Source organism: Miscanthus floridulus, unplaced genomic scaffold (assembly GCF_019320115.1).
Source record: "Miscanthus floridulus cultivar M001 unplaced genomic scaffold, ASM1932011v1 os_1089_1_2, whole genome shotgun sequence".
Taxonomy (NCBI): Eukaryota; Viridiplantae; Streptophyta; class Magnoliopsida; order Poales; family Poaceae; genus Miscanthus; species Miscanthus floridulus.
The window spans coordinates 1-16,873 of record NW_027097513.1 but is presented as its reverse complement, the minus strand read 5'-3'; the positions used below and the strand labels follow the sequence as shown (position 1 = coordinate 16,873).

The following is a 16,873-nucleotide window of genomic DNA, read 5'->3' as shown; positions in this document are numbered from 1 at the left end:
AAACCATTCTACTACTGTGCTCTCCCTCACTGACTAGTGGGCCCCGGGTGAATGGGCGCCAGCCCTTGTTTCAGGGAGACGGTTTCTGTCAGTGGCCGCCACTCACAAGTCACTCGACCTGCACTGACTGACATCCGGTCCCAACACTATTGCTGCCCCACTGTCAGTGAGAGTGACAGCGTCGGCAATGGCCGCAGGCTTCAGTGTGACGACGTCGAAGGGCTGCTAGAGACAACACACTGTGGCTAGGGCGTTGCATTGCTTCCCCGCTTTCCATCTCTATTTCCTGCCGGGACCAGCAGGAGATCGTCCGCACGCAAACACACCACTCCAGTCGTCCGTGGGCGCGTGGCTCACGAGTACGGCGCGCGGCGGCCGCCACCACCAGCGACGACGACGAGCGAGCCATGGCGCAGGTGAGCATCGTGACGGCGGCGAGGAGGGAGCTGGCGGCCCACGCGCTGAACCCTGACGCCAGGGATTTCCTCCCGTGGTGGCGCCTTGGGGGCAGCAGAAAGCAGCTCTCGGTCGACGCTCCAGAGTTCATCCCGACCACCTGGGGGAAAGCGGCGGCGGCCGCCGCCGCCCGCGGTGTGGTGATAGCCCGCCCAAACAAAGCCGGCACGGGGAGAGCAGCGGTAAGCACGCACGCAATTGCATGCCTTTGCCATTTTGCTTGTTTCCTCGATCGATCTTGCTCGCGTCGTCGCGTCTTCCTCAATGGCTTCTCCTAGGCCTAGCTTCCTTGCTGGTTTCATTCCTCTGCGTGCTGATTAATTCGATCGATCCAGCTATTTTCTTCTTTTGGTGCTTTCTACGCTTTCCTTTTCTGTGCTCTTTCCGATCCGATCGGTATCGATCGGTAAATGAAAACAGCCGCAATTGGTTCAGATCGGGGGATTCAGATTCAGGCCCGTCGTTCAAATTTAGCTAGCGTGGAGTGGACGCATACATAGCGGCAGAATTGAAGGGGCTCTTGTTGCTCCCTGCTGCTTGAGGTCCCTGTTCTTTTCTAGGGCAGTAGCAGTACAGTAGGGCTACACTTGTTTCGTTCTATGGAGGAAAATTTTTAGGGTTTCTCTTACGCACGAAGCTAAGGTTGGGCACAAATATGTTCCTGGCTGCTGCACCTCTGATACATTTTGCCCAGTTAGTTTTTTTTTCTCTAGCTAGAGATGCCTGAAATTATTACTTTGTGCTTGGTTCCTCCCTCTTTTTATTTCATTCTGACACGGATTTGTTGCCCCCCATAGTTCCATTTACACTAAACATGATCTGTGAATCTGTCCAACATATATAGCAAGGTAGCGCACAGGCTCCAGACTCCAGGCCTCCGGCACGAAGGTAGCGCACAGGCTCGGTCCTCAGACCCCCTCCCTGACAAATGAAAGATATATATGCCAAGTTCCACTGTGCCAGCCGCAGTCACACTCAACTCTCCTGATCCTCTCTCGATTTAAGTGCATTGGCCATCAATGTTTCTCTTCCATCATTTCGAAAGAAACTACCAACTTGTCAAAAAAAGAAAAACCTACCTTAATTCATCAGAAAGCCCCTTTCATATGTTCTCTCTCTCTATATTACTCAATAATTAACTTGTGTTGTGGTTCTGGGAAGCGCTCGACTTGCTGTACAATTCCAGGAGTTAATAAGCTACAAACTTCTGATTCCACAGAGCAATATTCTCTTGATTGGTGTATTCGATTTTCTTGTGAGTTCTCTCCACTACATGACAGGTTATCCATACCGCCTTGGCAGAGAGGGTTCGTGAAACTAAGAGCTCAATTGGGAGGGATTCTCTTTCTCTCAGCCCTCACTCGAGGGACCTGGAGCTGGCTTCCAGTTTATTTTTGAGGGAGAGGGAGAGAAAAAAAAGGCTTCATGGTACAATGCACAAGATTCCCAGGAGCCATTTAATTTTGGAGGAGAAACCCTACCTCTCTCAAACAGTGCCTAAGAGGACTATCTATTTGGCGGGACGGTTGGATTAGTCCTACATTCGTTGTGTGTAATTTTACCTAAGTTAAATATAAGGGGAGTTCCTCACCTCTTGTGCTAATTTATGGGTCCAGAAAGAATCATCCCTAGAGATCTGAGACTAGCTCACACTCTCATCTTAATTCCAGTACACTCGGGTGGTGTAGGTCCAAGACCAGTGGGTGCTTGTAATGGGATGCAGAGTGACACCGATATTTCTTTTTTTTTTTGGGGGGGGGGGGGGGGGGGGGGGGGGGCGTGTTTTAATTTGTATAGCATATAATTCTTATCTCACAAAACTATAGTTTATTCTCTATTACATAAACAACATGTTATCATTCATCTATATTGTCGTCATAACAGATCTCACACACTTTTTTTTCCAAAAAAATATATTCAAGCTAGAACCATTGTTTCATTATTGAAATAATGTAACTAAATAATATAAGAACTTGAAATTAAAAGTTGCCGGTAGACATTTCTCAGTTTTGTTGCATGCAATATTTTTGTTACTTGATTAAGCATAATTGTTGAGTTAATCAACTTTAGGGGTAAATTGTTTGAGTATGCTTGGGAAATATAAGAAACAAATACCGAAAAACTAAAGTTTAATGATGCTGCTCTATAACACGTACGAAGCTTATTACTGAGGAAGAAGAACTACGAAGCTTTGCATTAGTATCTTAAGACAGCTCTCAAAGGAAGTACAATGCAATTTTCTGAGGATACATGCCCTTCTCTAGCACCACTATTTTTTCTTCCCAAACATTCATGAATAAAATGGCATACAAGTGTCCACTATCTTCATCTAGGCTAAAACTCAAGGGGCATCTTTTGTCGAGAGAAAGACCTTGATGACTTGTATTGATAGGTAGGGAGAGGCTGTTGTTATGAGGAACTTGCATTTTCTGAGGGCATACTAGCTTCCAGATTTTGGACCGCTAAATATATATACTAGGAATTGTGTCCAGTGTTGAACAGTAGTAGTAGTATTGCTACCTTTGTCATATGTCTTCCAGTTTCGGTTCTTATCTTTAAAAAAAAAGAATTCTGCAGTCCCAATCAGTTCCAAATTGGGTGCTCCTTATGTGGAATTCAGTATTATCGCATAGGATGATCTTATGATATACCAATCTAGCAAGATACATCTTTGTCGCCTTTTATCGAATGCTCTTTATCTTATGTGATCATTAATTATATTTTTACAGAGGAAATCTGCAAACAATAGTCGGCAAGATGCATACACACCGAGGAATGCATTTTTCAAGTCTCACAGGTCTCAGTGGGATGAAACTGTGAAAAGAACAATCTTTGTCAAATATATTGATCACATTGTAAGTCTAGTAGCAAGTTGAGTATTATAAATATATATGTGTGGTATACTTTAGTCAATTTAATATGTTTGTCATTGTTGTCTTTGGTTCAGGTCACTGAGGAAACGCTGGCTGGTATATTTCGGTTGTTTGGGACTGTATGTTCTTTTCACCTATATGCTGTCTCTTTGATATGTTTAATGATTAGATTGTATGCATATTCTCTGTTGCAATGTGCTACATATATATTTGCACGTAGAGAAATAACTTTCCCTACATGATATCATCTCAAGTTGCATTGTGTAATAAAACGAGTTAAGACTTAATTAATAGTTTATTATTGTTTGTTTGTCATTTTTTAGAGTTTCGTTGTTTGGAATCGGAAGATGAATGCATATATAAGTACATAGTAGAACAAGGTGTTGCTTTTTTCTACATAATAAAGAGATAGACGTTAAGTATCTGGTGCCATGGGAATTAATACAAAAAGATTTCAATCCATTATCAAGTTTCTTTTTCAATCAACAAGCATTATTGTTTCTATGAGACGATATATATAGATGACGAAATCATACCATGCATCATGTTTTGTATAAGGTGCTCTATTAGCCTATTTGATCAGATTGCTATAGCTTGTTTACTTAAGGCTGAAATTACTTAATAAAGCATTTTATGTTCAGATATGTTAGCTAAGCACTTCATTTCATACTTTCCATGAATAATGCTGAAATAGGTGTTTGGTGGTGGTGGGGGGGGGGGGGGGGGGGGTGCACTCAACAAAATAATTAACCTGTGATTTACATATGAAATATTTCTATTGCTATATCTCGATGCTTCCATGCAAATAAAATTATTGTATCTCCCAAAAATATAATTGTATTGCAGATGCATGTATTCAAAGCGCTTTTGTCACATTGGCACTTTTGAGCACAATTTGATTTTACTCAAACTTTACAAAGCCAAAAGTGGATAATCCGGAAGAGGGCATAGTCGTTATACAGGACAGGATGACAACATTGATGGGAACCATATATTTGCCGCCATAAATATGTAATGAACAAGAACTGGATTGGATAAGACACATTAAAGATTAATCCTTTTTGTATAATTTCATGACGTGTTATACGTGTCTGAGTGTGTTGATATGCATGGCCCATGTTAGTTTAAACTGTATCTAGGAAGATTGGAGAGGGCAGGAATGCATATGCTCCATATATACTATAGAATTATGCCAATTCTACAATTTTCATATAAAATGGGTTTATTATGTAGTCCACAACTTGCATCTAGAGCTTTTGTAATGCTGATATAACAGTGCATGTTAATGATGATTCGCTCTATCTAGTATAGCTAGTAGGTTTTGTAAAGTGAAAATTTTAAACAAACATGAACCAAAGTGAAAATTAAAGGATATACAAATTCAGTTCATTAAATATATATAGACATGCCTTTAAAGTGTTCTCCAATGCTCCATACTTCTGCCAGGATTTGTTTATGATGCTTATTAGTTTCCATGGTATCGAAGGAAGCCACCGAATATTATTTTAAGAAAGAGAATTGATAGGCAATCAGTATTATTATTGACCACACAGAAGTTGTATAATATGGAAAATTTGTGAATTGCCATGAACATCTCATGAGACAATACTGTACATGTGTGCCAACAGGTGGTGGATTGCCGCATTTGTGGACACCCCGCTTCTGGTGATGGTCTCAGGTTTGGATTTGTAGAGCTTCAACATGAGGGTTAGTTACCCATTTCTGACTCCAATTTTGTCATAATTTGGTATTCATAAAAAGAATCAATCTTTGGTTAGCACAAACTAAATTTATTTGTAAAGCAAAATCAGGAGGTCATAATGTTTCAAAACGTTTCAGATGAAGCACTTGCTTCGTTAGATCTTGATGGAACCATTATTGGCATAAACTCTGTGAGCGTTTCACGCTCAAGGACTGCAATCTGCCCTATTAACCCCAAGTTCCTTCCTCAGGTTAGTCAAAAGGTTTTCTTGCCAATCTTTGATTTACACCCTAAAGATGTTGCAATGCCTAATAATGTACTTGCTTGTTTTACTCTTCTGTATGTATAGTCTGAAGCTGAGTGGGAGACCTGCTTGAGGACTATATATTGCACCAATATCAGCAAAATTGTATGTAAACTTTCATTAGTTTCACCTAAATTAGGATTCGTATGCCCATTATATTTACTTATTCCTTGTTAACTTTTACAGGTCACAAGTAGTAATCTGAAAGCTTTTTGTGAGGCATACTTTGGCAAGGCACAACAATCTAGCAAATCGTGTTACTTCATTTGTTAATTCTGCAAATGCCACGTACCCTTTCTGTGTTTATGTTCAAGGATTATACATATGAATTATTTACAATATCTTTATTTCAATGCATCACAGGTTTGCCGCCTTAAGCTTCTGGATAATGAAGATCGCTCCACAAATATAGCTTTTATTGAGTTTGCTGAGGTAAAAAGTCTCAAAGTTCATCTCAGTTAAACTTTTTCTGAACCGAATTTACTTTGATGAATTAATAATGACAATGGAACAACCTACATGACCTATGCATGGGTTTCTGTTTGTATTCTTTACTCAATTTGTTTTCTAATGCTCTTGTGCTCACATTTGGTGAGCCGGTATGCTATGATTATGTATGGATCTTTTTAAAATTGTTTATACTCATTAAATATGAGATTAATCAAGATATACCTGATGTTAGTTTGTTACCATCCACACCAATAGTTTAATTATAAGCTATTAAACACCTTCCGACCCATTAAAACTCGCAGATGATATAAATGATTTTCTTCCTGATTCATTTTGCTTTTCTCTACGTGCATATATGCAAGACTAATTAGCGTTGGTGCATATTTCCTACATGTGTTTTAACTACAGGTTGATGGTGCTATTGCTGCTCTTATGTCCGGCGGCATTTACGTGGATGGCATTCCTATCAGGTTTGCTCCTACCGTTCATGTTTTTGCTTTGTTTCTCCTTAGGAACACATTCACTGCTATTCATATGTGCCAGACTGCTGATTGGCTGTGTTCTGTGCTACTTGCTGGTTTGCAGGATGTGCCCATCCAAGAGCCCGATAAGGACCTATTGCTTTGGGAGCCCAACTGCGTTGGAAGGTTCATTGGTGGATACTAGCTAGTAATAAGCTAGAGTGCGGAAACGGTTACCAGAGAGTGGCATAGTAGCGCCACCATGGTGTGTCATGATCCGGCAATATATATCTACTGATTATCAGTTGCATGTGGTTGACTCATGACATGAGATCATGTACACTCTTTAGACTTTTGGTTTAACTTAATACCCCAAAAGAGCAACAACATTTCAGAATATTATCATACTATATACTACAACATCTAACTAAGCAAAGGTCTAACCATTGTTTTAAATAATGGGCTACTATAGTGGTGCTATAGCAGCTCCAGGGAGAGCTGCCGCTATGACCACTGGAGACGAAAGTACGTGCAGCCTATAGTGGGTAGTAGCAGGCTATAACGACACTATTAGTGGTTTGAGAAGGCTGGCGTTAAACCCTACGTAAAATTATCTTGCGATCCGAGAGCACGTACGGAAGCAACAAACATTATCTTGCTCGACAAAGCCTTTCTACCATGACATACATCCAATCGAACCACAACTTAGCAACTTCAAGATATTATTAAATGGAAAGAAAGACAACAATAGGCAAGTATTCACCTTGGCGGCCATAAACTACCAAGGAAAATCCCCAACCCAGCAAGAAAAATGATCCTTGGCGGCCAGCTGTCAAGCAAAATCCATCAAGGGTAGAGCAAAATGAAACTCAATTTCCGTAACAGCTAGGCCTCATGAACCAGTTCCTTGGCAGTTTGGCCTCCATGAAACTTAGGGTAACATCAAATTTGCTAAATTAGCAAGATATAACTTCGATGACTGACGAATAAATGGGCCCTGGGTACTCACTAAGGCCATAATTGCTCCTCCCCCCCCCCCCCCCCCCCCCCAAAGATAGGAGTGGGCTGGGATGGCTGGTTGAGAGATGATCCGACCCGGGTGTCTCATCATCTTGGCACACAAGGTTTAGATGGATAGTCATGTAAAAAGAACATTCGGATATGATTGTAATTGGTTAGGCAACATAATCACTGATTATCAGGGAGTGATCTGCATGTAACTTTATGAAAACATCTAGGCCCAGCTGCAGCGTGAAGAGCAAGCTAAGGACGCGCTCTCGACAATAAGCAAGAAATTAGAAGTTATTGCTCTAGAGATATCCAATAACGGATGGAAACAATTTTATTGTTTAAGTTAGCGTCTTGGTCATGTTATAAGACCTTGGCTTTCTTTTTGGTTTTATCATTATCTGTAATTTTGGGCTGTGTACATCTACGGATGTAGAGGCCGGATGTTTATCCATTATCTAAAAAAATGAAAACATCTAGGCCCCTATTTGGCCTTTGATAATTAATGGCAACACATGTAGATCAACATTTCATGTAATATGTGAAGGTTAAAATTTTAGTCCACATCACTTCAAAAAAAAATATAGTCCACATCGATGCTTTGAGTTACACGGATGTCCTGGTCAAGATGGCAAGGAAGTATGGTGACAACTTCAAGGCAAAAGGTTTAACAATAGGGTTAGTGTTAGCCGATCATGAGGTGATTAGAGGAGGTGAAATAGATGGATTGATAGGATAGATAGCTATACTATTAAGAGGGAAAAACTTGCATTACAGTAGACAAGTGTCACTTGTGCCGGTCATGAGGTCATTAGAGGATGTGAAATAGCTGGATTCACTACCCCAGATCTGAACATCACTGTCGGTTCAAAAACCTCCTTCACTGTCGGATTTTGAACCGACAATGGCATACCGGCGGTGATGAGGGGTTGACATCACTGTCGGTTCTTAAAACCTGACACTGATCTACAGAAAACAGTGTCGGTTTCTGGCTTCACCCGACAGTATCTAGTTGAACAACACTGCCGGTTTATAGTCCCAACCGACAGTGATGGTTGCTTCAAGAGTGTCGGTTCTTGGCTCAAGCCAACAGTGTTGAGCAAGCCTACACTGTTGGTTCATGGCTCAAACCGACAGTGTTGATCTAGACAACACTGTCAGTTGATGGCTCAAGCCAGTAGTGTTGAACAAGACAACACTGTCGGTTCATGGCTCAAGCTGGCAGTGTTTTGCAAGACAACACTGTCGGTTTGTTGATAACTGGTAGTGTTTTGCAAGACAACACTGTCGGTTCGTGGCTAACCGACAGTGATGGCCCATTCGTATTTTATTGTTTTATAATTGATTTTAATTTATATTTTTTTGTGGAATCAGGTTTCGCTTTATATACGCTACGTAGACGATAGGTCCATCAATATTAAACATTACAAATGTTACGGTTATAGTTCAAATGTTCTTATCCAGATCTCGATCCCTCAAAAAAATTGTTCTCGGACTTCACAGATTGTGCAATGCTTCTCGGACTTCTTACAATAATCTGGTGAGCCGCTCTGGGCCATACTGGTCCTTGTACCTTACGGATTGTGCAATGAAAAATACTCCATGTTTTTCCAATACCTCGGCTAAGATGAATTTTGCGAGCTCCGATTGCAGTGCGACGATCTCCATGTCTAACAGCCTTTGGTGGTTATATTTCTTGCAATGTCGTTCAAAAAAGATGATATCCAAAGAGGAACATTAAATCATTTTGTTGAATTATTAACAGACATAAATGAAATGGGGATTATACACACCAACTTATCGGCTTCTTCCGATTTCCCGCCGATGTAGCGAAACATTGCCCACATTACATAAAACCCACATTCATTGTTTCCCGCCGGCTGTGACAGGTACTTCCCCTCCATTTCGACAACCTTGAATGGGACCGGCGTCCCACCAATATGTCTTCTTCGGACACTGAGCAACATTAAAGGGAGAAACATTAGAAAGCGGTATGTGTGATTAGAAAATAATATGTTATTAGGATCACTTACTAATTCAGCACTACCACCAGTGCATCCAGATGATGAAATAGTTTTTTCTTCGAGTCCCACACCTCGATCAGATTTTTGGCAAGATTGACACAAATGAAGATGAAATGGTTGCTACAATCACAGAATCCTAATTATCGAATAATCTTAACAAAAAAAGAAGCATAAAATTAAAAGCCGAGAACACATACTCGCAGTTGTAGGCTAGAAGTATGTGGGTTTTCTTCTTCATCGTGAATTCGTCTAAAACAACAATCAATCTCTATTTTAGGTCTTGCACGTCACATCCATAGAGGCCTAGACATGTCCTCTCATTGACTCGCAAGAGGTCCAAGAAGCCTATGTAATCCCATTTGCTTTTTAGAATGAAAATTTTTGCTATACACCTACATAAAATCATGAGAAATGCTCAAAAGTTAACAATTTATCTCGAGAGGGTAGTTAATTATAATATCGTGCGTATAGGGTACTTACATAGTTCACAGCGTCAACATTTGAACATCGAGAGAGCGTTTCTGGTATAGCTGAAACAAGCACTCCCACTTCTCTTCTTCAGGATAATGGAAAACATGTGGCGAACGGATAATAACCTCAAAACCAAAGTCGTCCGTCTCTGTTGCTTGAGCCATGTAATATTCATGCAACTGGCGTATATATGTTGTTAGATTTTTATACTCCTCATCGGGAACCAAAAGATTGTCCCTTTCATACTTCATTGCCAGTGTTGTCGTCCCTTGTACATCATAATAGATGGTCGCGGCCTCTTCCATGGTTAATCCTGGGTTGTCTTCGACGTACTTCTGTATGTTCCTTAAATCTTTATTGTGTATTTCTTCGTCTCTTATTGTAGCATATTTATTCTTGTGTTTGCCTCTCGAATTTGGACTTCAACAAATATGAAGGCAGTGAGGCATAGAGATTGAAGAAACTAACACAATATTCCTTCGAGATGTGTACTGTAAATTTTTTTTCATCAAGGTGGTAATGCTACCACTGAACGACCTTTTTCTTTTCTATTGATCCACTTTGGGAGCATTAGCGACCGAATCCAAGGACCTTTTCTACGACTGCGAGGATGTCCTTGATCTTGTTTTGTGCTGAGGTGGTGGAGGAGGAGGAGGATGACGACGAGAATTATGTTTTCCCGGCACTAATGAAGATGGAGGAGGAGGGGGAGGAGGAGAAGTCTCTTTTGTCGGGGCTGATGAAGATGGAGTTGGACGAGGAGGAATAGAAGGAGACCCTGTCTTCTCAGGGGTGATGGCTCCAGATGAGGAGGGGAGTGATCTCTGTTGGGAGATGGTGAGTGATCATCATGGGTGGGCGAAGACTCGTAGTCGTCCTCATCATCAGAGGACAATTGATGGTCAAGCTTAATGAAGCGCTTGCGTAGGCCACTTGAGAGCCCTTGTTTTGACCAAGTTTCGGCATGTCTTCTGCCATGGGGTACTCAATGGGTATCTTGTATAACTTCTTATTAAGTATTCTATCAATGGTGATGCGAGCATACCCCAGTGGAATTGGGTGGCCATTAATTGTCCCGTCTCCCATAGGCCAGGCCTGGCCGAGCGCCACCTTGTTCTTTGTCCATTCCTGATGGATGTACAACCTGACATTGACGGGTTCAGTGATGTTATCCACCGGATGAGGCACATTTGCCTCTTCTTTGTCGAGCGGGGTCGATCCACAGCTGCTGCGACCCCTAAACTGTGGGCTAAAGGCAGTAGGAGTAGGGTTTTATGGTACTATTGACCCCTTGGATAGCAAAACTTGCTCGACTCGTGCTTCAACGGTCGCCTCAATATGTGCTTCCATTCTGTCTTCCATCTCTTTTAGTCTCCTCAAATACTCTGCCTCATGTTCTGCTCTACCCCTCGAGCAGCTCCGGTAAGTGTTAGATTCTTGGGGGAATGTTAGTTTCCAAGGAACAACACCGGTTCCTCTAGTGTGACCAGGGTGCTCCTTCGTTCTGAGTGCTTGGGTGAGCATGTCTTTCTCCCTATTAGAAGTGCGAGTCCCTTGCCTCACCTCCTCAGTTACCTGGGAGATCCTCTGGATGAGTTCGCTCATGGGTTGATTTGAGGAGCTAAAGCTCCTGTCCTCGGTGTGCCATACATTTCTCCCCATACAGTATAATACCGATCTAGGCTCCCAATTGGCGGTCTCAACCTCAACACCTTCCTTAGCAAGGCGATCCATCTTTTGAAATTCTGCTTCAAATTATGGCATCTTTTTGGCGTAGCCATGAGAGCCAAGATGATGAGGATTCATCGCTTTCTGTGAATTCTCCTTATTCTTCCTGCTCAGTTCTAAGTACTCCTTGGATAACCTGTATTCCTTGAAATCCTGCCAGAAGTCCTTCTGCTTGCTAAACTATCCACCATCGAAATCTGGTTTTTTATTTTGGAGGACAAAATTCTTGTACAATGTCCCCTTGAAATTCTTGAAGCATGTCCCTATGATTTCTTTTGTTTTTTTCTTGACTAACTCCTGTCATACCCGGCTGGGAAAGTGAAATACTCTAGGATCTTGACATCCCATATGTAATCCTTCTCACTTTTGGGAACCCTCCACTGGTCATCATCTTTCCCAATTCACTTCCTATACTTAATCGGGATGAAGTCCCTAACAAGTAACCGAGGATAGTCTTATATTTGGTCAAAGCTATATGCGGTGAGAGTGGATCCCTGAATTCATCAAACTTAGTAATGTGCTAGTGTGTATTCCTACCAACAGAAATCTTTGACACGCCTCACTTGGATCTGGCCTTCCTGCTACCCAAACCCTCTGGCTCCTCGGTCGGCGGAGGCTCCTGCTAGAGACACCAAGTAAGCTATGACCCTCTCAATTGATTAGCGTGTGTGGCTACATAGTGACATGATACCAAAGTTACCTGGCCATCTTGGTCATTTTGACCCAGATCGAGCAGGTCGGATGAGGTCCATGGCTGCTCATTCTCACCGACCTAATTGACACCGTCACCATTTGTCGGATCATGTGGCTCTCCCGTCCCAGCGATATCAGCCGCTTCTTGTTGCCGATCTGTTCTTCGATGACGGGGTAACAGGCGACGATGAGTCATGTCTGTGACATGATCGTGGTTAGTTTTGGCCGTGGACAACTACTAATAGCATATATTCATATATATATATATAATATGTTTAATGCAAAGTCTAATAATAAGTCCACATACAACAAAGTCAAATAATAGCATATGTTCACCTAAAACAAATTCATTGTTTGATTGACCACATACGACAAAGTCCACCTATTGTTCTACGAAACTAAGCCTACATCAACTTCCAAATAAGAAAAGCGATGACCATAGCCATAAATAAAAGCATGACAGCTTTCCAAGACCAAGGAGCAATTCTCCTAATTTTCACATCTCCGACGGGTGGCTTCTCTTCGATCTCCAGTGCCAGCAGATGGCCATGGTTTGCATTCATTGGACCATAGTAGGCCAGTTGTCCATGGTTTGCAAGGTAGGCCAGATGACTATAGTAGGTCCTCAAAGCTTCAGCTTCTGTGTTGTATTTTTTGTGCAAATTACCAGGATAGCGATTGATTTGAGCATAGCAATCTTCCTAAGTTTGATAAATCCCAGGCATGTGACCAACATGCACTACATACCATGCCATGGTTGCCTATACATTTAAGTAAATTAGGCATGTGGTAAGTGGTAATGGTAACTCACTGAACAAGAGTTATTATTCAAGTTATATGGCCAAACTAAATCTATTTAATGTTCTTTATCCTTGACATGATAAAAAATTACCTCAATAATTGGATTGTTTATTATTCGGAGATCAATGTGGTTTAGTAATCATACTTGCTGCTGCTATCGAGCCAATTTTAAAAGTTGTTTTTAACTTTTTTCTAGAACAAACATCTATAAATGCCTTTTTTTAAGCATGCTATACATTCTATCAAAATTAATTGACACTCTACCTATAGCGATTATACCTGTACACATTTGACAAGAATCCATCATTGCTTAAGCAAGAACAGAAATTCTTATCTAACTCTTACACAAACAGAACACTCCCTACCGTCACAAATAAGACGTCCACAGTCATTAACATGTACCTTTGACTACTAGTTTCTATTGCTTGCAATAATTACAAAGTACAGAGATATCATAACATTATGTAACTACTATTCAAGACAGATATGCTCATATCATTGTCACATATTCAATCTAACTATGTCAAGAGGTGTTGATGATCAATGTTTAAATACTTAGACTGCACACAGTGCAAAAGGTCACTTAGCTGTGACTCGAGGGAATAACTTGTTGCGACAACATGCAAATAACACCAATGGTTCTTAAACAGTTTAGGTCCATGATTACTAGTCCTCAACAAATCAGTAGGTAGCATAATCTCTTTAGGGAAAACTAACTGGTTTATGTAACAGCATGTACATACAAGGATAGCTAAACCAAGGAGTAACAGCATGTAACTCAATCGAATAGGAATCGGCTGCTATTGGGAAGACAACAATCGTGGGGCATTTCATCAAACACTTAGCTAGCAGTGAGGCACACACTCACCGTGGGGGTGGGAAAGCAGCTGTCCACGCGCTTCTAAAGGCCTCAGTGGTGCTCCGGCGTGGGGCGGTGCATGGGCGTCAGCGTCGGCGTCGAAGAAGAGGAGCGCGGGGCTAGGAACGGCGGCGTGGGGGCGATGGATGGGTGCTCCAGCGTGGGGCGATGCACGGGCGTCGGCGTCGAAGAAGAGGAGCGCGGGGCTGGGAATGGTTGGCGCGGGTTTGAAATTTGGATAATTTCAACCCATGCCAGGCTTTTATACCAGACCTCATCACTATCGGTTCTAATTATAAACCAACAGTGATGGGGGTACATCATTGTCGGTTGTAAGTCTAAACCGACAGTGATGTAGAAATATCACTGTCGGGCCATTCTTTAAACCGGCAGTGATTGTCGTGTAGCGGTTCTAGCATAAGTAAGTTATCTTTTCCACTTCTTTCGAATATCTCCTACTGGCTCAACGGTTAAGACCCCGCAACTTAGCCCTCGATACCCATGTTCGAATCCCGGGCGGCCCATTTTATTTGGGTTTAATTTTATAATTTATTAAGCGGTCTAAAGGTCAAAAAGAAAAAATAAATAAACCTTGGCACACATCCTATACTAGCGCAGCGGTTAAGTCTCTGAACTCTGCAGCCCGAGATCCGAGCTCAAACCCAAGGGCTGGCACAATTTTTTTTAATTTTTTATATATCACTACGGGTTTTCAAAATAAACCGACGGTGATAACCAGCATCACTGTCGGTTTCTTCTCATCACTGTCGGTTTTTTGAAACCAACAGTGATGTTTATATATATTAAAAAATTCTTTTATATACTGAATAAATAGAAGCATATGTATTCCTATGTTGGCTTAAAATTTTTTTGGCAAGCTTGTACACCCAAATTAAGATCTCACAAAGGATCTTAGTTTTTTCTAATTATTTATTTATTTATTATATTTTTCTGTGTGCTGAATGAGATAAAAGAGGGTGAATTTCATCTTGGACCCTATAGATTTTTTTCATCCACCTCCACAAAATTCTTATCCCTAGGGCACATTAGAGCCTATATAAAAGTTTGGCATCATTCCGGATCTTTTCATGGGTAGACTCAGTTCAACCTATAATTAATTGGTGTTGTCACGCAGAAATTCAATTAAACCTCAGAAAGTAGCAAACCATCTCCGAAAAATTCCAAACTAGGTGTTTCCTTCGCACGTGACATGTTCAAGCCTAAGAAAAAGTTTGAGACTAATACGACACCGGAATGCGTATGAACCACAGAAACCTTGATAACCTATGTGTATAGTCATGGTTCGATGAAATGTCACATATACCTCTATGAAGCATGTATAATCCACCAATTTCGAAATGGCTTGAATTTTTTTTAACAAGCATGTACACCAAAATTAATACCCCACACAGGACCTGAGGTTTTTCTGATCATTTTTTTATTTATTATATTTTTCTCTGTATCGAATACGACAAAAGAGGGTGAATTTCATCTTAGACCCAATAGATTTTTTCATCCACCTCCACAAAATTCTTATCCCTAGGGCACATTAGAGCTTGTGTAAAAGTTTGGCACCATTCCGGATCTTTTTGTCGGTAGACTCAGTTTAACCTATAATTAAATGGTGTCGTCACGCAGAAATTCAATTAAACCTTAGAAAGTAGCAAACCATCTCCGAAAAATCCCAAACTTGGTGTTTCCTTCACACGTGGCACATGCAAGCCTAAGAATAATTTTGAGACCAATACGATACCGGAATGCGTATGAACCACAGAAACCTTGATAACCTATGTGTATAGTCATGGTTCGATAAAAAGGCAAATGTACCTCTGTGAAGCATATATACTCTGCCTATGTCGAAATGGCTTGAAATTTTTTTGGCAAGCATGTACACCCAAATTAAGACCCCACATAGGATCTTAGGTTTTTTTATCATTTTTTTATTTATTATATTTTTCTCTGTGCCAAATGAGACAAAAGAGGGTGAATTTCATCTTAGACCCAATAGATTTTTTTCATCCACCTCCACAAAATTCTTATCCCTAGAGCACATTAGAGCCTATGTAAAAGTTTGGCACCATTCTGAATCTTTTCGTGGGTAGACTCAGTTCAACCTATAATTAATAGGTGTCGTCGCGGGGAAATTCAATTAAACCTCAGAAAGTAGCAAACCATCTCCAAAAAATCCCAAACTTGGTGTTTCCTTCACACGTGGCACATGCAAGCCTAAGAATAATTTTGAGATCAATACGACACCGGAATGTATATTTCTAGTTGCCCAACAAATATTACACGAATTACATGCATGACAATAATTAAACACACAAAGCCATACATATTAAAATTAGAACCCAATTAAACTACGACCTTGAAAACCTAGCTAAATAAACATTAATTACTATCGGAATCACTGTCAGGATCGATCGGACCACGCACACTAACATGCCTCTGTAGCCATATATGGTAATTGATGTCACGGATTATGTATCCGCTTGTATCGATGAAGTCCAATGCCCGTATGAGTACACTCTCTCGTGCCTCACAATACCAAAAGAATGGTCGGCCATAGATGTAACCTACTAAATGACCACTATCCCTGTTAGTAATCCTTATGCAGTACTGGCATCCTTCGATAGTGAGTTGGCCGAGGTTTCCATTGCAGAAGTCCCAATCATACCCGAGTTGCTCCGTAGCTTGGTCTAGAACGGCCCACAAGCCACATGCAGCATAGGTAACGTCCTGTAGCGCAATCTTCATGCGGAGAAAAAGAAAAAATTAGAGAATGTTATTACAATAATAAACAACAAATAACCATGACTCAGGTATAAGTGACCATTTTACCATATCCGCATGGTTGTAGCTCACAAACCATTCGCTTGCTTGCGGGACGGGGATATCACCAGTATTCAAAGCAAGTGCCTTGAAGTGCGAGAAATCATGCACATCATAGCAAATACGTCGAAGTGCCTCTAAACAGATGCGCACGACACTTAATTGGGCGCTTATCACGTCCGGGCTCTGTATTCCCATCCCGTGGATATGG

At 41.2% G+C, this 16,873-nt stretch overlaps 1 protein-coding gene across 1 annotated transcript; it reads left to right on the top strand.

Annotated features, from left to right (window-relative positions):
• Positions 1-407: 407 nt before the first annotated feature.
• Positions 408-6,455, top strand: LOC136533672 (polyadenylate-binding protein-interacting protein 11-like). The gene is made up of 10 exons (XM_066526215.1): positions 408-638; positions 3,186-3,311; positions 3,404-3,448; positions 4,958-5,036; positions 5,169-5,281; positions 5,381-5,440; positions 5,522-5,569; positions 5,699-5,767; positions 6,194-6,255; positions 6,371-6,455. The coding sequence occupies exons 1-10, from the start codon at positions 408-410 to the stop codon at positions 6,453-6,455; spliced, it is 918 nt and encodes a 305-aa protein (XP_066382312.1).
• The last annotated feature ends 10,418 nt before the right edge of the window (positions 6,456-16,873 follow it).